Raw genomic sequence first — 25,296 nt, forward strand, 5'->3', positions numbered from 1 at the left:
CTTTCTTTAAATGATGTTAGACACTGTGGGGTTATTGCAGACATGTAGGTATGCCGATAAAGTTATCTCCAATGCCATCATATTACAGCCTAGGAGGCACCGCGACCGTTGTTGCACTCAGATCTGCGCATGCAGAGTTCCCAACACTCCCAATCTATGCATCCTGTCGGGTTTCTATTCATCTATGAATCTGCCCATTGTTCTTCTGCCCCTCCAATCCAGCACCTTCAGGATCTGTGCTTTACAGAATCAGACATAAAATGCTTCGGTACTTGCATAGTTTCACGGCGGCCGATATATCGGATGCGATATCGGCCGATCCGATTTTTGACCTGTTCATAACCCCACTATCCACTACGAATTATTATTATTTATTTATTTACAGTTTCTTATTTAGCGCACACATATTCCGCAGTGCTGTACAGAGTATAGTTGAACATTCAGTCCCTGCCCCAGTGAAGCTTACAATCTATATTCCCTACCACATGTACACGCACACACAGGAAGCCAATTAACCTACCTGTATATTTTTGGAATGTGGGAGGAAACCGGAGTACCCGGAGTAAACCCACGCAAGCACGGGGAGAATATACAAACTCCGCAGTTAGAGCCATGGTGGGGATCGAACCCATGACCTCAGCGCTAACCATTACACCATCCATGCTGCAGTTGATCTTATAAAGTGTGGCGAGCGCAGTCATCTGTGTCTGCTCGCCACACTAAATAAAATAAACTTCATGAGTAGTGGATAGTGGGGTTATGAACAGGTCAAAAATCGCATTGGATCGGCAGATATCGCATCCGATATACAGGCCACCGTGAAACTAAACAAGTACCAATGCTTCTACTTGTCGTGTACACACAGGGTGATTCGGCCAGGCGATTTTGACTAGTCAAAATTGCCTACAAGGTTAGCCAGAATTGCCCTGTGTGTACACTGCGGGTGAAAGAGATGCGTGGCCCCACCGCATTGCTATTGCCCAGCTAAATAATGTGCAGGCAAGGCAATTTTGACCAGACGCCGCACAGTATCTGGCTGCCCACACAGGCTGCGGCTGAGGATGGCAGACGGCTATTTCCGGTGGCTACATCTTAATTTTGACTAAGCCAAATCACTTACTCAAAATCTCCCAGCCTGAGCCCTTATACAAAGCAATTATACCATTCCTCAATTATTCACAAAACTGACATTTATCATCTTTCTGGATAGTATAGTCCAAGTAAGCATGTTCCCATTGCAATCTAAAGGGTTAATGTGCAATCTGTGGCAACTATCAAATCTCATAATAAATAACACACACACACACACACACACATTTATTTCAATCTGCGCCGATATTTCCCGGCAGAGGAAATCTCGTCACTCACCTATTCAATGCTGCCGTTAACGACAGCATTGAAGGGTGTCAGATCCGCCTTTTTAAAAAGTCGGATCTGTTTTGTCATAAACGGCCCCGGATTGTCGGATTCAAGGCCATTTTTTCGCCGATCTGAGGCCTTTCCGACACTCGACGGCAGGAACACGGAATTCCGGCTGTAGAGTTAAAGTCTGAAGAAAGGAAACAGCCCGGGATTCCGACTGGCAGGACATTCAGACAGTCGGATTGAATGCCCCCATAGTCCTATATATATATTGTTTATGAGCAGGGCCTCTTTCTTACCTGTGTCTGTGCTACTTGTAGAATCTTGTTTATTACTGTATATGGACTGGATCACGCTACATAAAAACCCTCAGAATTTCCAGAGGTTGCTCGCTGCCATGGCCAGGGAAGCTGCACAGGAAGATGTACACCCTGGCCTAGGCCTGGCTCAAAAACAGGGCCAACATGATGTATTTGCCACCCCCAAACATCATGTCAACCACCATGACACCAGAGCCTTAGCATGATCTAACCACCAGAGACTTGGGAGTGGGTGGGAATATCCTTTTCACTCTTTTCTTCCACCCACTGCATGGCAGAAGAGTCACTGCGGAGACCGCCAGTGGTGACCAATAACAATTACACAGGAGTTCCCAGTGTGAGGGCCGTGAGGACCGAGTTGGAGAATCCCTGCGTTATACGATACTTATATGATCATCATACATAAGGAGAGATGGTGCTGCATTGATTTACTGGATGTACAAAGTTTGCACTTTAACCCTTTAGAGATGTTCAAAACTTCCACTAAAAATTTCAGCGTCGCTCACATTTGTTATATAAATTCAAATAAAAAAAATTTGCATAAAAAAGATTATATTTCCTATATAAGGTAATCATTACAGGTCATTTTCATGAATAAAATGCTTGCTTGGCCATTTTCACACCTATTTTGGCAAACGGCACTCAATGGGTTAACTCATACACACCCCAGGCAAAATGTCAAATACAGGTACCGGTGTTTTCAGCACAGAATCAACTATACATGTTCTAAGTCAAAACATTTTGCATTTTTATTGCATATGTGTATTAGAAGACGGCCGAATATATAATAAAACACATTTAAATCTAACAATCCAGTAATCAGTGCTGAGGGAAGCAGCACAGCAGTATTACTCAGTATTTATCCTCCTTCGGGGGGGTCCTCTGCGCCTGGCGGTACTCAGCCATCGTCCTGCACCAGAACAGGGAACAGTTTTCCTCCCTCGCACAGCTGGGTATAGAGAGCCCTGAGCAGCGTACAGGAAGCCGTGGAGCCCTTACACTGGGAATCTGCCTCAGCCAGCAGCTCTTCACTCAGCACCTGGGAGAGATCACAGCCTTACACTAATGGCTCAATTACAGGCTAAGGTGGCACCACAGCAATTACACACTATTAATGTGAACCCAGTAGACACATCTGTGCTGGGAGCCCAAGTACCAGGTAATCAGGAACAGGAAGTAAAAAAATGAAGTTATCATAAGGGAGGGATTCAAATGCAGAGAGATAGAGGAGGGAGAGAGATAGAGGAGGGAGAGAGACAGAGGGAAATCCTACAAAGGGGCAGGGGTGGGAGAGAGAAATAGGGAGAGAGACAGAGGGAAATCCTACAAAGGGGCAGGGGTGGGAGAGAGAAGTAGGTAGACAGAGAGAAAGAAACAGAAGCCGAGAAGAAAAAACAAAACAGACAACAAAGAGGGTGAAGGGGTAATAGAGAGGGGGTTTTGTGTAGAAGATCTACAGGGGTTTATTTAGTAAAATGGGAGTTATATTGAAGATAGGATGTTGCTATGGAAATCAGAATCTACCCATTTATTTAGCACCTTCTAAAAGATAATAGATAGAATCTGATTGGTTGCCTATAGCAACATTCCATCTTCAATAAAACTGGAAACCCCAGATCCCCACGTTTTTCCAAACACCCAACTAGGATTCCCAATCCCGGGCATTTTTTCAATCCTGGGATTAAAAAATGTTCAATCCCTGAATTCCCGGGATTGGCCTCCCTAATTAACCCTCCCACCCCCAAAGGGTCCGCACCTCACACCGGTGCTGTAAAAAATGGGAAGGGGCCGGGGGCATAGCCTGACCTGCGATCGGGTTGCGCTGCACAGAGCAGCACGCTGAGGTCAGGATAGCCGGGCAGCATCTGAGCGGGTGCTCAGACGCTGCCCGGCATTAGACGGCGCATGTGCAGTCTAATCCCCAAATCCCGGGACTGGAAACTCCAATTTTGGGGTCAAATCCCGGGATCCCACCAAACCTGATCCCGGGATTGGCCACCCTAATCCCAACGCTGACAGTAAACAGCAATGTATACGGTATAAAACTGTATACCAGCCCGTACCCTCCTTATTATGCATGCCCTGGCTGCAAGCTAATTGGACAGAATGATATATAATGTAAGGTCACAAATAAGCATCAAGTGCAACAGGATGGTTATACACGTGACCAGAGAATAATCAGCCCATCAGGGTGATTTTCCTATCTTTGTGTCATTGGCTGATGCACCCCACAGTAGATCGTACCACAAACATAACACTGGAAAGCGACAATAAGGTGGGAGAACACAGAGCAGAAAGATGGCCAGGCACCATATTATATGTGTAACAGAGGAGATGGTATAGACCAGGCATGTCCAACGTTGGCCCTCCAGATGTTTTGAAACTACACATCCCAGCATGCTTTGCAATAGTTTTAGCATTCTCTAATAGCAAAGCATGCTGGGATGTGTAGTTTCACAACATCTGGAGGGCCAACGTTGGACATGCCTGGTATAGACACAACATAAGACATGATAATTACCCTTTGTAAATAAATCTTCTGCTGTAACTCCAACACTCTCAGCCTGCTGAGGGTCAATTCACAAAGCTCATTGTAATGGCTATATATGATCACGGGGGGAGACCTGCGGTACATTACCGGGCAGCCTAGTGGCTCCGTACACGTGGTGGAAATGGAACGTTTGTCAGCCCAGCTCCTGTACTGCTCAGCAACTAAGTAGGGAAGAAACATAGAAGACACAACATAGAGGCGTTACCAAGCCGAAGACAATGGGAGAAATTTACTAAGATGTGAGTTGTACTTCACATGGGATGTTGTTATGGGTAACCAATCAGAAACTACTTCTCATTTTTTTAGCACATTCTAGAAGATAATAGATAAAATCCGATTGGTTGCCCATAGCAACAACCCATGTAAAATACAACTCACATCTTATTAAATTTCCCCCAATATGTTGTGAGCAATCTCTAATACCCCTTTTAGACACAATACCTGGGTTTTTAAAAATCCCGGGTGCATTGCAGGAGCGCAGGACCTGGGATTTTAGTCTATTAAAATCCCGGGTAGAGCCATTCACACATACACTAGTCCCAGGATTATGCACGTGGGATCCTGGGATTTTGCTGTATGTCTGAAAGGGATATTACTTGGAAACAGATTAGAGGTATACAGAGTATATAAAGGGTTCTCTTCTTGTTGCAAACCCCCCTCACTAAACAAAACTTTCTGAGACCTAATTAATTTAATTAAATATTGATCATATTAAATAATGCTTCTAATTTGCTGATGTCCATGATTGTGCTTTTGTTACTATATGAATGGCCCATTGCAGATCGGCTGCCAGATCGTATGCATTATACACACGACGGGTCGGATGGGGGGGTGGGTGGGGGGTGGGTGTGGGAGGAGCACATGCTTCGACGAGGGTCTTTAATGATGCGCGGGAGCTCACATCGCACACACTGGATGATATTCTTTACAATATCGTTCAGTAAGCTATTTCTGAACGATATTGTGACTCATTTTTTCTAGTGGGTATGGGGAGGCGGGGCTGACCTTGTGCGTGCCGGACTGATTGAGGATTCCTGGCACCTATCAGCGTTGATGATCACAACCACATACGGTCTCTAATTAACAGACAGCTGTACATTAATTCTGAGTCACTGCCCTCTGTGAATTAAAGACAGCTTTCTTCTGGTGTAACTGGCACTTTCAGTGTCTGACTGACCAAGTGCCAAACTGAGGAAAGCAAAAAGAGAGGGGTGTTCCTGCCCCCACCAAGGTACATGCCTATTGTTCTTTGCTTGGCGCAGGACATTGTGCCTGTATCCCCATCATCCACGGTCTCCCATCATCCCCTGCCACCCACTGCCATGTGGAGTATTGTGAACTTGGGTTGGGGTGGAGGAGGGTAGCACAAACTATATTTTTGCACGTGAGCTCACCACCCACAAGTTTCGCCTCTGCCAAAAATAAAACAGACAAAAAATATCTTTCATGTAATTTGCATCTTCTGTCTGTTGGCTCTATGCAAATCTTCCATCTGCCAAGTCAGGAGACCGTGCCTGGGAGAGCTGTGTAATGCTGTGTACACACAGTTCAATTCAGTGTCGAAAATTATACTGAATCGAACAATGTCCAAATCAAATCGAAAATGACACTGAATCGAACAATGTTATCTGCATTGGATCCCGATGCGCGGCCCTGGGATCGAAAGCAGAAATAGACTCGGCAGACTCGAAAGCAGTTCCATGCTGCAGAATGCATCCAGATTTACAGCCATGTTACAAGCTGTGTTAGAAAAATGACAGTTAAGAGCTGATTGCTTGGAACCTGATTCAGACCTGAAAGCACAGCTGGGAATTCGCAGCGAGCAGCGTTCTGCATAACCTAAGCCGTATCCAGCCTGGAGCGGACGTCACAAACACTTCCCTAAGGCGCGCCTAGCGGTTTTTCCGGACACTCCCTGCATTTTTCTCAACACTCCCACTAAACGTCCGGTTTCCATGCCAGATGCCTCGTTCCTGTCAATCACCTTGCAACGCCGCGCATTTAGAAAAAGCTGCAGGACTTTGGTCACATGATGGACTCGCGCATGCGTACTGCGAACAGCACGCATGTGCAGTGTATCGTGTGAATTCGTAGCCGTGCGCTCAGTTTGAATCAGACCCGTTGGGGGATATTCAATGCAGGGTCACAACTATCGGGCTGGTTTGACAGCCGTGATCCTGTCCCGTTCTCGGCCGGCTCAACACTGATTTGGCAGGCGGGATTCAATGTCCTGCCTGCCGAGAGCCCAGAAGGGGGCGTGGCCATGAGAAGCGGACGGAAATCATCGAGCTGCGGCCGGGAGCTCGCAATTTCCCGGCAGAACGTGCTCGATTGCTTGTAAGGTCGGGCACGTTCTGCCGAGATCCTTGTTCAATGCTGTCGGGGGAAGACAGTATTAACTAGGGACCCACCGCTATTTCCCCCGTCGGGAATAGCGGCGGGAGATTGAATATCCCCCTTAATTGCTAAATCTCCCTCACATGTAAACCGTGAATTATAAGCTGCTGTAGAAAATATTCTCCTTGCTACTTTGAGATGAGTTTGTTGGATACATTTAGAATTCTGATGGAGACCCGTGGTGCAGCCAAATGCTGGACAGCAGCGATTCCCCAGAAATACGGCCACGAGACAGAAGAACGTGCGTCTGGCCAGATAATGCTGCAATCACTTACCCAGCTGTAGCTTCTGTACCTCTGCATGATATTTGGCCACTTCTTCTTGCAGAACGTCCAACAGCAGCAGCGATTGGTAATTCTGCCAGGGGCCCGGACCTATGGAGACCAGATAAATGGCAGTTTTAGGTCTCTCGTCAGAATAGGAACATTCGCACATGTCAATAAAATGAGTAAGTTCTGCATTCACTACAGCTGGGGAAAAGAAAGCTGGTCCTTCCCAGATATAAATCTTTCATACACATGAACTCCTCTGAGACTCAACACATAAATAAAGCAGCCATCTTGCTTCACTGCACACCTGACTAGAAGCACTCGTTCCCTTGTGAGCCCGGGGATGCAGTGTTATAGTGGAGACCACAGGCAGTCATTTTCGTCAAACACACCTGAGTTCTCCTCATATAGGGGAAGTGTGACACAGAAGGCCTAATTCGGAGTCATGGGCAAATGCAGTCGCATGTTTAGAAAACAGACTGCACAAGATGGGGCGGAAATCATCTTAGGACAGCACTGATTGGCTCTGAGGGCCATGCATCTCAGTCAGCGCTCGCTGATGGAGGAATGGGCATACACACTAAAGACAAGAACCCCGTGGGAGTGCCACCAGAGTTGTGATCTTTTCTGAATTGTGCACATAGAATGTGATAAGTGTAAATGCAATAACTAGTGGTGGCGGCTGCTCTCGCAAATGTGGGCAGATAAATGTTAGTAGATGTCGGCAATTGTGACCACAATCCATTTATCTCAGAATGAAGCCTATTGGCTTACTGAATGCTTTAGAGCCATTCTTTCAGACATTTCCTGTCACCACATACGGGGATGGTGGTACACACGGGTAGATGTATGAAGCAGTGGTAAGGGAGAAGTGAGAATATGGCTGGTACTTTATCACCAGCCAATCAGCTTCTGACTGTTAAGGTATAGGCTGGGTTTAAAAAGGGACCGTTAGGAGCTGATTGGCCAGTGATAAAGTCCAGGAACTTTATCACTTCTCCTCCCTTATCACTGCTTTATACATCTACTCCAGAGGGTGAACAGCACTATGAGGCCAATTCAAACGGTATACGTTCGTTGGGTCGACACACTTAAGGTCGGTATGCATTGGGTCGACATGGTTGGAAGGTCGACAGTCAAAAGGTCAACCTGGGTTTTTCACTTTTTTTTCCAGCTGACACGTGCCGACAGGTGGTATTTCGTGCCCTACCATCCACTAGAGTGGAAGGAGAATAGAATAGTGTTATGCGAGGGGACATAGTGCTCCGATATGGTGTCCATGTCAACTGTAGAACGCTGGGCGGGAACGTTATACACACAGGGGATGAGTGTCAGATCTGGCTAAATATATAAGAGATAAATAAATGTATGATTAACAGTGGTGCAAGGGGAAAAACATAATATTATAATTAGAACACTTTGGTGACCTTTGATAGCCTTAACATTTTCATTAAGAGGTATGTCATCCCATGTACGTAATTTTCAATTTACATTAATTGAGGACTCAAGTTTATTTTGAATAAATTAGATTGGAGGAGTTCAACTAACTGTAAGAGCGCATTTCCCAGTCACAATTCAGTTACATGCGCTGACAGCGGCACAGATGAACAAGTATTGATTTAGGAACTTGGCATTCTGCTTCAGCCAGTGCTGAAAGGGACAAATAATACACTCCCGCTCAGCTAGTGTGACTGACAGCACCTCTGCAGCCTGCCACGGAGGGGAGACACGCAGCGCTGAGTCACGCCACGGCAGAAAATAAACCTGAGGTAAAAGCCGTATAAAACCTAGAGTATATCCTTCTGAAGACCTATGTGAAGAAAAAGAATGTGAGCGGTCACTGTGACAGCCTTGGAAACCGTGAAACACTCAGCCAAGAAAAATATAATGGACTCATTTTTTTTATCCCCAGACAAAAGCCGTTGCTTGCAGAATCCAGCACTTTGTGGCCTCATTGCTCTGCTGAGCACGTATGCCCCATATCAGGGATATGCTGAAGAGGTTCTTAGGGACCACTCAAAACAAGTGGTTAATGATGGTCTAGTTAGGATTTGCACTCGCACTGGTCCACACGGTGCCTGGGCGATATTCAGCGCAGCTTGTTCACGACATGTTCTCTCTGGAAAACCACTTGAGCAAATTCTTGCTAAACGCTCATTAACCGCTCATATGACAGAGCCCTGAAGATTGCAGGAGACAAGCGACCAAAGAGCCGGGGACTTGCTACGTGTTGCTGATCAAGATATCTTTCCAATAGTTCTAGATCTGCTGTTACCAGCGAAACATTTGCACATAGAGTTCATCTTGTGGAGATCATTATAACGGCTGTTCCGTGAGCTGTGCCAATTACAGTCCGCGCTCTCACCTGATGCTTGCCAATTATTGGCAGAGTCTATATTTTGCTGCAAGCTTTCCACAGCTCGCTGTAAGCGCGCAGTCTCTTCTTCTATCTCAAAAAGGCTCAGCTGGGGGGCTTCCGGTAAAAACTGATGGGTAATTAAGGAGCGAACGGAAGAATTCTTAACATCGCAAAATCACTATAATGTGAAATATACCAGAACTTACGCTAGAGACAAAACCACTAACCTTAATAACAGGACTGTAAATGTAACCTATTCCTGGCAGGTATATATGGTCTGCACAAAGCACGCTGTAGTTAATGCTAGAGATGTGATAGACAGTATGCTACTGCTGCATAGAGCTTATCCATTAGGGCTGAGGTACACAGGCCAATCAGCTGCTTGGATTGTAGGGAGACGGGACTGCTGTCCACTTTGGACACAGGGTTCTCTTTCAGTGTACACTGGGGATTTGTGAAGATGATGGTACCTACCACCAAACATAGGTCATCCTCCAACTCTATATCCCATCATGCCTAGTAATCTCACTCATTACAAATGATTCATTATCAGGCCTCTCTTTGGGATGGAGGGTAATCACTTCATAATATAAGTAGCCAAGGAAACCTCCAAGGTGCTCCCATGGTATATGGTCACTAGGTCAACCATAGGAAAGTCGACATGCATTAGGTCACCCAATGAAGGTCGACACTCAAAAGGTCAACATTGCTTTAGGTCAACAATGAAAAAGGTTGACATTTGTTTTCACTTTTATATAGCCAACACATGCCGACAGGCAGTATTTCATGCCCTACCATCCACTAGGGCATGGAGGGAGAATATAATAGTGTGCCCAAAGCATGGCGAGTGCAGCGATAAAGTGTTCATGTTGACTGTGTCGACATTCAGAACAAAAAAAAAGGTGAAAAGCACATGTCGACCCTTTGACACACAGGAGAGGCACCACGAAGACCCCACGGTTCCAGATCTCATGAGAGAACGGGATTCATCTAGTCTCCCGCTCCTCTAAATATAGGGATAGCCTTTTGTTTGTTCCCCTATACTATTAATGATTATTTCTGACCTATTATCTATAATACAGTATATATAGGCCTTATTGATGTACTACAGTTTGTCACTAGTGCACCTATCTTTACCTATTAGTATTAACCTACAGGATACTTTATTACCCTGGATAATTGGAGTTGAACATAAACATTTATACTTATATGACGGATTGAATCAATCAAATGTAGTCAAACAATCTATCCGTCCCATTTGGTAAACAAGAGCAGTTTCTGATATATTATATTTAATCCCTTTATATCAAGTTCCTTTCAGTCAGATAAGAGCTCTGCATACATTCCTAGTGCGGAGATATATATATATATATATATATATATATATATATATATATATATATATATATATATATATTCAACCAATGCTTCGGCACTCTGTGTGTCCCCCAAGGACTTCCTTGCTCCGGTGCCCTCTTGATCGCTCCCTCGGGAGCGTGGTATACTGTGCTCAGTCAAAACATGCGGCACTCAGAGACTTTGGCTTAGTGAAACAAGTGGAAAACTTTATTGCCAAATCTACGTTTCGGGGTCGGATTCACCCCTTCTTCATCCTGAAGAAGGGTTGAATCCGACCCCGAATATATCGCTCTCTCTCTCTCTATCTCAACACTGGTACCCTACACCCTGCAAAATCTACAAAATCATAATCCTAGTGTCTAAGGAGATGCGGTCATTTGGTCTACAGCATGATGGAAGACATTCATTAGGTCGACATGGGTCTAGGTCGAAATAGGAAAAGGTTGACATGGTTCTAGGGAGAAAGGTCATTAGTTCGACAGTGTCTAGGTCGACAGACAAAAAGTCGACATGGGGGTTTTCACAGTTTGTTGAGACGGTATTTCATGCCCTACCATCCACTAGGGCATGGTGGGAGAATAAAATAGTGTGCCAAGCATAGCGAGGCACCGTGCCTGCGGTGCACTTTAAACTGTGTCCATGTCGAATGTGTTGACATTCAGGTAAAAAAAACGGTGAAAACCCCCATGTCGACCTTTTGACAGTCGACCTAATGACCTGTCGAACATCATGCTGTAGACCAAATGATCCCAACCCGTGTGTAAGCATATGAGAGATCCCCGTTGTAATAATATTTTGTAGCCTTCATAAATCCCAATTCAATATTAGCAGGACGATGGCAATACTACAATAATATTACTCTGCTGAGAAGCAAAATGTAACCATTGGAAATGAAATAACAAAATGCACCCACGGTAAGTAAAGTCGGGCATTTAGATGTACAGCCATACTGTGAATAGACATGCACATATGGATAGTAATGAATATCTTGTGACAACGATACAAAGACGCCGAATACCCCTCTAAAGATCTATAGGATCACATGTTTATCCACAGATCTCATTTAGACAGAGTCTGGCAGCTGGGATCTCAGGAGGAGTCTGGTTATATACATCCACTGGCAGAATCACACTACATCTTACAATGGTCTATTCTCTAAGGAGCGTTGGGGCAGTGCTTTACGTCACACAGCAGGAACAGGATACAGTTGTTTGCAGCCTCTGTATAAATGAGGGTCTGGAAGCAGGAACATGGTCTTGTGTCTCATAGAACTTCTCCCATAATCTACAAAACACAGGAAGGCGGTATAGTTATCTCACCACGGAAAGAACAAACCCCATTTCCTCACAGTTCCTATAATGCTTCTATTATGCTGGACATAAAACACATTCATGCATTCCTTAGGAAACAAAGATGTTCATAAGTGGAACGTACCATGTGTGTGCAATATACAGCACCATCCTAACCACCGTGCTAGAACATTCAAAGACATCTTACATGTTGCCCATTCATATAATCATTAATGTTCATCTGCTCCGTCTTGGAGTTCTAGGAATAATATCACCATATACACCGCTGGAAAAAGTCAGGTGTGAAACAGGGCAATGTGAACAGGTAACCACGGACCCATTCAAACCATAGACAGAGCCGGCTCACTTAGGCTTGGAGATGACGTCATCTCCAAGCAGCGGCAGAGAACAAGTCCTGGCAATATCCTGGGTTCAACCTGTTGAGTATTTGAAACCTTCCTTCTGTACATTATAGCCAATATTTAATTCAGTTAATCAGAACAGAAGTCCTGATGATAAATCACAGAACAAGACAGGAACATAGCCAACTGACAGGTCTTACACTGGGGGGCACAGCATTAATAAACTCTGATCATGTGCTAAATCTGGGAGTTGTCCTGGATAATGGCCTGACACTTAAACATTAGGGGGGAAATTTACTAAAGGAAATTTGTAAAAAATAGGTGTATTTGTATTCAGAAATACACTTATTTTTGACATTTACTATCCCGAAAATACGGCAATTCGTATTGATGTGCTATCATTACGAATTGCCATATTTTCGGGATAGTAAATGTCAAAAATAAGTGTATTTCTGAATACAAATACACCTATTTTTTACAAATTTCCTTTAGTAAATTTCCCCCTAGGTGTCAGCCACAATCAAATCCTCATTCTTTCATCCGAGAAACATAGCCAGAATCAAGCACCTAATTCCCTCAGAAGACCTGACTAAAGTCATACATGCATTTATATCATCACGACTAGACTACTGCAATGCTCTCTACCTGGATCTCCCAGGAAAAGAATTGCACCGCTTGCAGCTGGTACAAAATGCAGCCGCCAGACTATTAACTAACCAGAATAAGAAGGGGTTTGTTTGCAAGGGGCAAACGAAAAGACAAATGTGCCCTAGAGACTTCTAGGTGTGAATTTTTTTATAGAAATACACAAAACTTTTTACAAAAATTTATAAAGATGTAATATGATGCATATACAATAATAATAAAAATAAAAAGAGTATGTGCAATTTATAGACCGGTTTTATTTATGAGAGAACAAAGGCAGCTAGCAAACGATAATATGTGAAGTAAATTTCCATAGAGAGGTGCCAAGTCTAACCTAAATCCGAGTCTACTCGAATAATTACATCGTGTTTTCATTTTTGAAAGTAGAGGTATATTACGGTTTTGACCGTACAACCAAGTAGTTACAAATTGCCTCTGAATGTTTATGTGTAGAGTCCAATAAAAGTGATGTCTTAAACGAATAATCATTTCAAATAATTGATATACAAAAGAGTGCGCCCAAAAAGGCACATTTGTCTTTTAGTTTGCCCCTTCTTATTCAGTTACAATACTGAATGTGTTGGGCGCACCACCAATCCCAGACTACAAAAACCGTTAGAAGTAGTACAATATATTGGTCTTATAGATGAATTTCTGTAAAATATCATAAGCAATGAGTTGAGTCTGTGCGGATCCAAAAACCCTTGTTTGTATTAACTAACCAGCCCCGCTCCTGCCACATAACTCCCATTCTCTACGCCCTTCACTGGCTACCTGTAAAATGGCGAATCATTTTCAAGATTGGCTTACTCACTTTCAAGGCCCTACATGACCAGGGCCCAAGGTACCTGCAACAGCTGCTGATCCCTTACTGTCCTACTCGATTACTACGATCCACTGAAGAAGGACTACTAACAGTACCCAGAATCTCCCTGAATTCATCTGGGGGGTCGAGCTTTCAACTTTGTTGCTCCAACTCTATGGAACTCTCTTCCTCGCACAGTGCGAGAAGCCCCCACTGTAGAATCCTTTAAAAACAGACTAAACACCTACCTATTTACTCAAGCATTTCACTGACATCTAATGTTAAGCTTGTTTTGTATTTTGAGCTGTAAAGACAATGGTGAAGCACTTTGAGTCCTATTGGGAGAAAAGTGCTATATAAATATCATTATTATTACTAGTGGGCCCTCACCTGCTGTTTCTCATGTACACCTGGCGATATTCCATAGGTAGTTTCAGCGTTGCTCTGAAAAAAAGAAAGAAAAAAAAAACACATCTGTCACAAAAGCTTACTTTCTTAGATGTTATAGCAAATCTACTTTGATTTCCATCTACTTATGAATCAGGATTCTTTTGTTGCCCACAACGGAACGGTTAGAGACCGACTGCTGTATAGGCCAACAAGCTTGCAGGGCTCCCACATGCTAGATGGAGGCTTAAACTAGAAGGCCCACCTAACAGAAATGCATGGCAAAGATCAGAGGCTCTGTGTAACTCATATGTATGTATCTACTCTGCTCTCCTGCTGGGGGGATTTGAGATTCCCATCCTGGTCTGACAAGGAACAGATCAGATACTTTTCGTATGGCAGAAACATTACAGGTGACTTCTTATTATCCAGCCGGAATATGTAGCACCACCAATCACACGGTGCTGTACAGAGAATACCCGTCATTGAAATCAGTTCTTTTGCCAATGGCTCTTAAAATCTAAATTCTCTCAAATACAATCAAAAACACACATGGGCAAATTTCTAGCAAGCACTCAGTTAACCTAGAAGTATGGATTGTGGGAGGAAACAGGAGGACTCTGGGGAAACCCACGCAAATGTAAGAACATACAAACTCTGCACAGATAAGGTACTTATTGGAAACCTCATGCAATATGCCACAGTGCTGCCTAGGTCTAGACCACAGGTCTTCAACCTGTGGCCCTCCAGATGTTGTGGAACTACATATCCCAGCATGTCCTGAGGGTTTTTGGCATGCTCTTATAGGAAATAATGTGGCAATGCATGTTGGAACATGTAGTTTCGCAACATCTGGAGGGCCACAGGTTGAAGACCCATGGTCTAGACCAGGCATGTCCAACGTTGGCCCTCCAGATGTTTTGAAACTACACATCCCAGCATGCTTTGCAATAGTTTTAGCATTCTCTAATAGCAAAACTGTGGCAAAGCATGCTGGGATGTGTAGTTTCACAACATCTGGAGGGCCAACATTGGACATGCCTGGTCTAGACACTGTATATATAAATGGGTGTGGTATGGGTCTTCGACAGTGGGGATCCCGACAGTCAATATCCCGATGTCGGGATCCCGACTGCCGCTGCTCCGACAGTGGGGCGAGCACAAAGAAGCCTCTTGCAGGCCCGATGACTCGCTACAGGTTCTATTCTCCCTCTATGGGGGTTGTGGACCCCTACAAGGGAGAATAGCCCCTGTGAGTCGGGATCCCCCCTGTTGGAGTGTCATCCAGCACCCATATTACATACCCTTTATCTTTCAGCGTACATTTCTGCTGTCTTGGGGTCCCTCCATCTGGAACAGTAGAAGGTGGAGAGTCAGGTTTTGGTATCATGCTGGGTATCCTGATGCAGCTTCCCCTGGTCTCTGGCTGCCTGTTATTTCCCTTTTGTGGAGCTGGCTGTTGTAAAGGTGTTAGACGTGTAGTGTTATTATTTATCGGTCCTCGTCCAGGCCCCCGGCTGGTTCTCTTGTCTGGGATAGTCTTGTATGGAGCATTCAGCTGGTAGGTTACCGGCTTTGAGCCTGTATGTAGAAGCCAGTTTGAAGGTTTGGCTGGCTTTTCTTTGGTAGGTGGACAAGGCAGCACTGTCTGTGTGCTTGGTGGGCCTGTAACAATGGGAGCTTCAGTCACACTTTTCTGCCGAACTCTCATCGCCTTCTCCAGGGCTCTGCTGAGTAGTTCCACCTCCATCAGCTCCTCTGGGGACAGCTTGCTCTCTGTAATAGAGAGGTGCGAATAAACATGGAGAAAGGACCGTCCTCTGTCTATCTCAGGTGTACTTACTGTATTGTACTAGGGGGTATTTATTTACTAAAGTGTGGGTTTATAGAATTGAAGATGTTGCTTGTGGCAATCACTTTTATACTTATGTATCTAGTACCTTCTAGAACAGTGGTTCTAAACCTCGGTCCTCACAACCCCTCAACAGTTCACGTTTTCTAGGTCTCACAGAATCACAAGTGAAGTAATTAGCCCCACCTGTGGATCTTTTAAAATGTGTCAGTGAATAATGAGGGCACCTATGTACCTGCCAGGTGACCTGGAAAACGTGAACTGTTGAAGGGGGGGTCCTTAGGACCGAGGTTGAGAACCACTGTTCTAGAAGATGGTAGCAGGAATCAGATTCCCAAACTGTGTGCCGTGGCTCCCTGGGGTGCCTCAGGACACTTGCAGGGGTGCCGCGGGTTGGTGGTCCAGGACCAATTCATATTATTTATGGTCAATTATTTATGAACAAAACCAGTGCCGGTGGCTTCCAGTCATAAAACTTGTATACAAGCAGAAGCAAATCCTGCCCTTTACCACAAAACTGAACCTAAGGACCACATATAACCACAGTCTACTTAATTGGATCATTTTTTTTCTTCATTAGTTTGGCCTAGGGGTGCCACAAAAAAATGTGGTTACTCTAGGGGGCCATGATTCTAAGAAAAATTGGGAACCCCTGTATTAAGGTGATATTCATATGCACCCAAACTGGTGTTCCCTTATTTGCTACAAGGTGAAGCAGGGGCAAATTATTCCTAGAGCCAATATTAGGTCACATGGAAATCCCAGTCATTTTAAAATGATGGAAAACTTAATTAAGGTTCAAGGACAAGCCAAATGTATGTACACATTAAATGGTAATAACCGCATACATAATATTTTATATAACAGCACACAAAATGACTTTGCATTCACTACCGCTGCCAAAAGCGATTTATGGATTACATTTTATTACTTTATTTTTATTTTTTTAATGATGATCTCCTACAGATTTGGTATGACCCAGCCAAAGTTCCTTGAGTCAAAGACCGATCTACAAATAATGTATTACTATAGTCCTGCAGGCCAGAAAATACACTGGGTTGTCGCTTCCAACATTCGTGACGCGACGTGCCGATCGATGCCTGATCCTCATTCTCCTCTCAGCAGCCGGGGAATAAACATTGCAGCATCTGCCTCCGCACCTTTATAAACTGCTTACAGCATAGCAATGCCAATAGAACTTTGCTTAAGTAACGGCTAGCATGGATAAATTGCTTCCGCCGCTCACTGATGGAAGCACAGCAGTCTAGAACTTCTTGCCGATACCCACAGTTCTATATTCAGTGCCCAGATACAGGCGCGCTGTACGAGAACAACGGGGATCTGGACAGCATCAAACCAATGCTAACACAGCATGTTTTAATACAGCCTCGTAAGCTTGCCGAGGAGGATGATTAGGGAAGAAAGAAGCCATAGGAAAAGAGGAAAATCGCATCAACAGATTAAGCCAAATACATACATAACAATGATAATACTACTCTAACAGATAAAGAACTCTTTTTTGGGGAAGTTACATAGCAAATGTTAATCAATGGATTAACCACATGCAACAAACCGCACAGCAACCATAAAGCAAAGCCCCCCCAAAGAAAACAACAAATATTCATAGAACATACATTAAATAGCTCATATATAAATATATTGCAGAAAGACTCGTTGCACATATTACATCAGTGCCTTGCTATAGGGACGGTTTTAATTAAATATATCAGCATTCGGTCACGGTGATAATAAGACCTTTATTAATTACAACAAATGCCATTATTTGTTATACTATACACACAAACAATGGAGCGGATAGACATACATAGAATACCACTTTAAAAGATAATTAAAGATTGTAGAGGGCAACCCTGGCTGGTATTATGTAAACAGCAACAGGGAGAAAAAAAAAAAAAAAAAATGTACCAGCTGGAATAAAATGAATTACATTCAGGCATAAAATGAGGATATTCATTTTGATTAAAGCATCTCATTCTCCAGACAAACGAGCCTATAAATAGAATGTAGAATATCACTTGTATTCACAATCCGGGCATAGAGAAGAGAACTCATCACGGCGCAGGGAATTAGCATACATTAGCTGGTGATAATCTAAGTGCGTATTGTAGAGCTTGTCAGGAAGATCGCTTCTATTGTGCGGCCTCCTGATGCTCTCAGTGCAATATTGTGAAGTTTTGCTGAAATCAAATGGATTTAAAATAGCCTTTCAGGAAGGGCAATAGCACCCCGCTGCTCTGCTTACTATGTAGTGTCTGTCTACGCACTACAGAAAGGAAGGCCATGATTAACCGCTCTTCTATATGCTCCGGCATATTTTAGAGGAACTTCTCAGGGACTATATTAAAGTGCCAAAAATATTCTTGTAGCAAATTACCGGGACACAGAGCATAGCCCCCCCAACAACCGTGAAGCCCCGCGCCCACATGCTGATTGGCCCATGGGCTAGTCAGGCAAAGATAATGGATGACCATTGATAGGTCATTCGTCACAGTATATTACTATCAAAGGCTGTGGTTGCAGTATCACCATTGATGGCGACTGCACCAATGGCCATCCCTAATTTAATCCTGTGGGGGATATCCTATTAGTGGCAGTGATTAAAGGCTGCTACTGGGTTCGGATGGGGATATCCTACTAGCCACGATGCCCGCCCCCCCCCCCCTCCCCCGATGACCACTATTATAGACAGGATATTCCCTCCACGCAGGTATTTTCCATGTGCAATGGTGCTAGGAGCATGTTCTCTTTTGCAGCAGCTATCCAGTATCTCGCCACACACTTGTGATACAGTCACAGCACTGTAAATTGGGGTTAACTACAGTATGCAGGAGGAAACATGTGGCTCTGGCAAGTTTGCCTTCATCTTCAAAGTTAGAAAAAAAAAAAAAAAATTACCAAGCCTCCTAAATTTTGGAGAAAAGGAAATGCCCATGTCTCTAAAAGCAACAAATGTTGTTATCTGCTATGACCTAAAAAGAACCCAATTTGTGGCAGGTCTTCTATTTGCGTACTGTAGCTGCTGTAAATGTCAGCTCTGCAATTTCATGCTTTGTCTGGGATTATGGATGATACACGTTATGTGCTTTGGCCTAAAACCAACGAATGGCGGAGCTTAACAGAGGAAGAATAGCTGGAGCGTGCCAGAGGAGGCAGAGAACGAGGCGATATCACTCACCCTGGGGCGGACCTGATTTATCAACCTGCTCCGATGTTTCACACTTGTCAGTGTTCCTGCAGAAAGAAATGACAAAACATCGACACAAGCAAAAAGGTCAACATGGCAATGTTCGACACATGAAAAGGTTAACATTAGTTTTTCAAAATGTTTTCCTTTTGTTGGACTTTTTCATGCTTTACGGTTCACATGGGCTGCATTTGGGAACAGTAAACTGTCGGAAGCATGGCGAGTAAAGCAGGTTATGCGGGGGTGCGCACTACACTTATACCCCAGTCACACCAGCCTTTTTTTTCACGGTTGGCCCTGGGAACAACCCCTGTGTAGTGCTGGTGTGAATGGGTCCCAGGCCTAAATCCAGGGAGAAATGCCTGGCATTTCAACACTGCTAGCTACCAGGGTTACTGCTAAGATCATCCTGGGGTATGGTGCGGTGTGCATGGGTCCAGTTCAAAGTATGGAGGAGGCAGCACTGTCAGGTCCAAGCGCTGCCTCCTCCTCCCCCACCCATCGAAGCACCATCACTCGCCCCACCCCAACGGGGAGCTTGCATAACTGCAAATACCGGGTCTGTCTTGGAATCCCGGCATTTGGGGTATGAATGGGGCATTATCCATACGTCCCAACATTTGAAGGTAGTAAAGAGGGACTTTGCACACGGACCAAATTTTGGGGGCTCACAGGAGGCCACGCTCCCCTTTTTCACCTCTGTGGGGGCAGGTCCAGCTGTTTTGTGAGCAGCTGGCCACACCCCCAGCCCCTCTGTCTCTAGGAATAGACAATCACCTGATGCTGTTGCTGAGCGGCTGGATAAGAAACACTGACTACATTGCACTCTTCTGAAGCAAGCGATCAGTGATTATCCTTTACAATTTACATACTAAATATAGCGCTGTCAGTACGGAAGGGATCATGTCACTACGACAAGCAATCCTGCAGCTTAATCATATGTTATATGTTGCCAAGATCTGAACACAGGTGGATATATTCTCATGCATAAATGATGTGGCAAATTCCGGCTCAGGAAACCTGATCATGCCTATTAGGTCTGAAATAATCTACATTCTTTACTACCTGTCTATGTTAACAGCAATAGGTCCACATAAGGGTTTGCACTATTTTTGTGTCTTTGTGGACACTTGAGCCCATGGACCCCAATTAATGTACCGCTTCACTCGCCAGGCTTCGTTCCCCATAACTTTGGTGGTAAAGAAGGAAAAAGTAAAAAAAAAAAAAAATCCCCCGACCCCCCCCCCCAAAAAAAAACTCGCATCTACTTTTTCATGTGTTTACTTATTGGCTGTCAACCTAGGCATTGTCTGTCTGCCACTCGGATACCTTGTCTAACAGTGCATTGCCGGATAAGATTAACATGAATCAAGTAAATTGTAATAATAGAGAAGTGGGTACTTGTTTAGTTTCACGGCGGCGGTTACATACTTAGCATAGCGTCCCTTTCGGAATCGGCCTCGGTACTTGTGTAGTTTCACGGCGGCAGCTTATGCCTTCAGCATAGCGTTCCTGTCAGAATCAGCGTAGTGTTCCCGCGGCCAGCGTAGTCAGTCAGAATTAGCGTAGTGTTCCCACGGCCGCTTAAGCATCCCTGGCTATGTTATCAGCGTACAAGAAACAGAGAAGTGATAGATGGTACGTGGCGCAATGCTGCCTTAGGTTGCCAATCCCCGAAGATACACCTTTACTTCAAAGTACTCATTGCGCCACTGGTTTGATATCCCATTCTTTGAAATGTTATCAGCGTAGGCTGCCGCCGTGAAACTACACAAGTAACTACCGTACTGTTGCCAGGAACTGCATCTCTGTCCCCGGCAAGCCTACTCAGCTCCTCTCTCACCCCGCCGGCGCCAGCATGATCCCCTCTCTTTGGTGGAGAGGGGATCATGATGGCGCCAGCGGAGAGGCGCTCCATCTGTTTGACACGCAGGAGCGTCTCAGACTCTCCAGCAATGAGACACTCCTGCGTCTGAGTAGCTATTACGACAGGGTACAGCAACCCTGCCTACAGGGTTAGGGGTTCTGTAGCTCCTGCGTGTCAAACAGATGGAGCTCCTCCTTGCCGGTGCCAGCATGATCCCCTCTCCGCCAAAGAGAGGGGATCATGCTGGTGCCGGCAGTGTGAGAGAGGCGCTGAGTAGTCTTGCCAGGGACGCCGGGGACAGAGATGCAGTTCCCGGCAACAGTACGGTAGTTACTTGTGTAGTTTCACTGTGGCAGCCTACGCTGATAATGTAGCTTAGGTTGCCGCCGTGAAACGACACAAGTAAGGCAGCCATTGGGCTATACTGATAATGTAGCTTAGGCTGCCGCCATGAAACTACACAAGTAAGGCAGCCATTGGGCTACGCTAATAGCGTAGCTTCAAACGTAGCGTAAGCTGCTGCCGTGAAACTAAACAAGTACCGAGAAGTGACTACACAAGGGGTCAAACCGTAAGCTATCAGTGTGTCAGCTAAAATCTAGTTAAGCTCAGTTTTGCCAGTTCCAGAAACCTGAGAATTTGATGGCAGATAACAAGCACTTGACCCATCTGCTCCTTTAACATTTTTTCAATCTTTATAATAACCAAAGTTATTTATTATTATTATTAATAATAATAATAATAATAGGACCAACAAAGAAAATGCATATATAGGGGGGTGCTCAATCCGGGATTCCGACTGGATATAAAATATTAAAGGGCTACGTTTAAGTCTGGAATTGACATATTTCTGGCATATTATCTGATCCTTTACAATGCTATTTAAAAGTTTTCATCATGCCAAGAGTAGCCAGACGTCATCTAAGCCGCGCATAGCTAACAATCAGTCCGTGTCCTAAACGTACCAGTCACCTAGAAGCACTCGGCTCCGCCTTAAATGTTCTTCAAGCTGCTTCTCTTCTTCCTTGCAGCTGAGTAGGGCCTGATTCAGAAGGGACAGCAGCCTATGGGAGGAAAGACACTTGGTATAGCACGAAGGCTACAACAGACATGCACCACTGTACATCATCCCACTCACCATTACCATCAACCATCATCAGATGCAGTCAGTTCACTATTACCACTCTTATAGTGGGTAGAACTTGGGATTTTGTATCCAGCTCAAACCCAGCTTCAAACCAAGATTTTTAGGGCAGTGTAAAAGTGGTATAAGAGTGTTGTGTGTAATACAGAACTGTAAAACATATTTAGCTTATTGCATTATAACAGTATTTGAAGCCTGGAATCAACATTCAAAGGTCAGTACCTGTGAGAGCAGCTTGACGACAACATGATATAGTTATCTGTCCCGGTTTAGAAGTATTGGTATTATGTCACCTATAGATATGAATAAAGATTAAGACAATCAAAAATATGCATTAAATGTAAAGAAAACTCTTCATACGCAATAGATTTCATGACTAAAGGGGTGCACATGGGTTGTAGATGGGAGATTTTGACTAGTCAAAGTTTTTTGCTTAGTCAAAATCTCCAATGTTGCAGCCAAAGATAAACCGACGGCTTCCTCAGCAGCAGCCAGTGTGTGCAGCCGAACAGACCTTGCACTGTCTAGTAAGAATATTCCTGCCTGCATTGTCTATCTGGCCGGACGATAGCAACACTGCGGGGCCGCACATCGCTGTCGCCCGCTGTGAACACATGGGGCAATTCTGGAACAGCGATTCATCTAAACCAGGCATGGCCAAACTATAGCCCTCCAGCTGTTGTGACACTACACATCCCAGCATGCCTTGCCTTAGTTTTACCTAATAGCAAAACTGTGGCAAGGCATGCTGGGATGTGTAGTGTCACAAGAGCTGGCAGGCCATAGTTTGGCCATGCCTGGTTTAGATGAATCGCCCCGTGTGTACATGGCTTAAGGGTCTTATTTCTTAATCCTTATCCATTCATTGCGCTCACATGATTTTGGAATCCCTGCTATATAACAAAAGTGAGTGCAAGATATGTCAGCAATAAGCTACTGTAATTGTGAACAAAAATCATCTAAAACTCCTGTCGACCAGGTCGGTGTCTACCTCTTTCATGTCAACATTTTGACCCGGCCAACCTATTTTTCGTCGGCCTTTTAGGGTAGACCCATTGACTATCTGTCTAGGCACTAAAGATCTATCAACCTGAACTAGTTGCAGCCACTACTATCAAATGATGATAGTGCCGCGAGAGGTATATTGTGTAAATGGACGTCTCCTGCCGGCTTCTGTGATTAACTCCTGCAGTACGCGGCATTGGATCACCTGCGTAAATATTGGTCAGCAGAGTAGCCAATGGGTTACTCAGGATGACAGGGATATTCACGCAGATGTTGCCAGTGAAGATGCGCCCATTAGGGATGGTCATCAGCCAACCATAATTGTCAAATATCGATGGCTAACAAATAATGGCTGTTTTTTGTTTGTTTTTCCCCATTGATTCCAGAGAGCCAATGGTTCTCTGCCATCGATGGCTGAGTGGAATTAATTATTTTTTATCCCTCTGGGCACAGAGCTTAGCACCAACCATCAGCACGCTATGCCCTGACACCATTTTTGATTGGCCCATAGCCCAGCCAGAAACTTCTAGCAATGGCCACTGAATCGCATAAATCATCGATTCATGGTTCACTATAGATGTCTTATTGATGGTTGCCACCCGCTGATGGCCATGCAGGGCCGGTGCTAGGGTGTTCGGTGCCTCCCTGCTAACTCTAAATTTGTGCCCTCCCTTATATTATAAAATAGCGCATTCTAGAGACACACGCCACAAAAAAAGTTGTGTTCTCACAAGGAATGTGTTCTAAAATGACACCGCACAGTAGCACAAGCTTATTTGCAACAGCAATATTAGCTTGCCCAGGTGCCCACTGTTGAGGAAGAGGGTCACTCTGGGACAAAAAACAACCTTTTACTGTTGTCTATGCTGTTTTGGGCCTTAGCCCGTCTACAGGACACCTACAAAGTGGCGTAGACCACAGTAAAAGGTTGTTTTTTTGCACAAGTCCCAGAGTGACACATTTTCCTCAACATACACACACATATATATAACAGAGGTTAGCTTTGGCACTCGTAGGACTTTACAGAAAAGCAAACACAGACACTGTGGTCCGGGGGCAACGTTTCGGTTTTATTCAATAATAATAAATAAATAATAAAACCAAAACGTTGCCCCCGGACCACAGTGTCTGTGTTTGCTTTTCTGTAAAGTCCTACGAGTGCCGAAGCTAACCTCTGTTATATGGTGTACGTTTACACTCTAACTGGCACCGAGGCAATACTGGATAAATTACCCAGGAGTGCCGATCCTTACAAAGACTATATATATATATATATATATATATATATATATATATATATATATATATATATATATACACACCCTAGCACTTTCCAGTAATTGTACTGTATTAAGACAGAGGTGGCAGTGGCACTCACAGAATAAACACTCATAGACACTTCCCTATCTTAACCAATTAATTAACTAATTAACCCTGTGAGTGCCACTGTCACCTCAGCATTAATACAGATGATCATGGGGGTGCCTCTCACCTAATGTACTGTAGGTGCCTGCGTGGCCTTCTGTCCCGTCTCCCGCAGTGTACCCTGCACCGAGTCAATCTGCTCCAGAGTCCAGCTAATCCTGACTGCCCGACGGCTCTTCTCCCTGCATGTACGCGCCGCGACAGTGTAATGATGTCGGGCGGCAGCGTCACTAAGTAGGACGGTGTGAGACGAGGACGAGTTGAGCTGCTGTCAGCGGGCATCAAAGAGTGCAGTGATCGCTGCCCAAATTTTATTAATTGTCCCCCATATTAAGCTCCTAGGTCTGCCCTGCTGTCCGTACCGTACCGCTGCCTGTCATATACTGACAGACGCAGGCTGCGGCAGCTGGCAGATACAGTCTCAGATTAGGGGAGGTAGCGCCTTCAAGGGCCGGCGCCTACCTGCTTTGCAGGCTGTGCTGAGCGGGTAGCGCCGGCCCTGCGGCCATGCCTACTTTCAAGGACACAGCCACTGGCTTCAGCTCGCTAGTTTTCTCCAATGCTGACCTTTGGAGTTGTACACAAACTATCCTGCCCATAAACCAGGAATTCCCAAACTTTTTTGAATCACAGCACCCTAGAGTTCACCATAGAGAAATTATGAAAAAAAATATTAAATTAACCAAATTGTCA

The 25,296-nt window shown here is 44.6% G+C and overlaps 1 protein-coding gene across 3 annotated transcripts in view; it reads right to left on the bottom strand.

Annotated features, from left to right (window-relative positions):
- Nucleotides 1-2,290: 2,290 nt before the first annotated feature.
- The window catches only part of TEDC2 (tubulin epsilon and delta complex 2), a 94,791-nt gene continuing 71,785 nt past the window's right edge, over nt 2,291-25,296 (bottom strand). Inside the window, exons 3-12 of one of the 3 annotated variants that reach the window (XM_083153011.1) lie at nt 22,396-22,466; nt 21,995-22,093; nt 19,154-19,209; nt 15,410-15,881; nt 14,109-14,162; nt 11,823-11,901; nt 9,265-9,385; nt 6,906-7,004; nt 4,204-4,394; nt 2,291-2,721 (exon numbers count right to left, since the gene is read on the bottom strand). In XM_083153011.1, coding sequence (XP_083009137.1) covers nt 2,581-2,721; nt 4,204-4,394; nt 6,906-7,004; nt 9,265-9,385; nt 11,823-11,901; nt 14,109-14,162; nt 15,410-15,881; nt 19,154-19,209; nt 21,995-22,093; nt 22,396-22,421 — 1,338 coding nt within the window. In that variant the 5' untranslated portion in view covers nt 22,422-22,466 and the 3' untranslated portion in view covers nt 2,291-2,580. Of the gene's footprint in view, nt 2,722-4,203; nt 4,395-6,905; nt 7,005-9,264; nt 9,386-11,822; nt 11,902-14,108; nt 14,163-15,409; nt 15,882-19,153; nt 19,210-21,994; nt 22,094-22,395; nt 22,467-25,296 lie in introns of those variants that run through there. The other 2 variants (XM_083153010.1, XR_014450725.1) reach the window with 2 other exon arrangements.

The sequence above is a fragment of the Crinia signifera genome, chromosome 7 (assembly GCF_055691185.1).
Source record: "Crinia signifera chromosome 7, ASM5569118v1, whole genome shotgun sequence".
In the NCBI taxonomy this organism is placed as follows: Eukaryota; Metazoa; Chordata; class Amphibia; order Anura; family Myobatrachidae; genus Crinia; species Crinia signifera.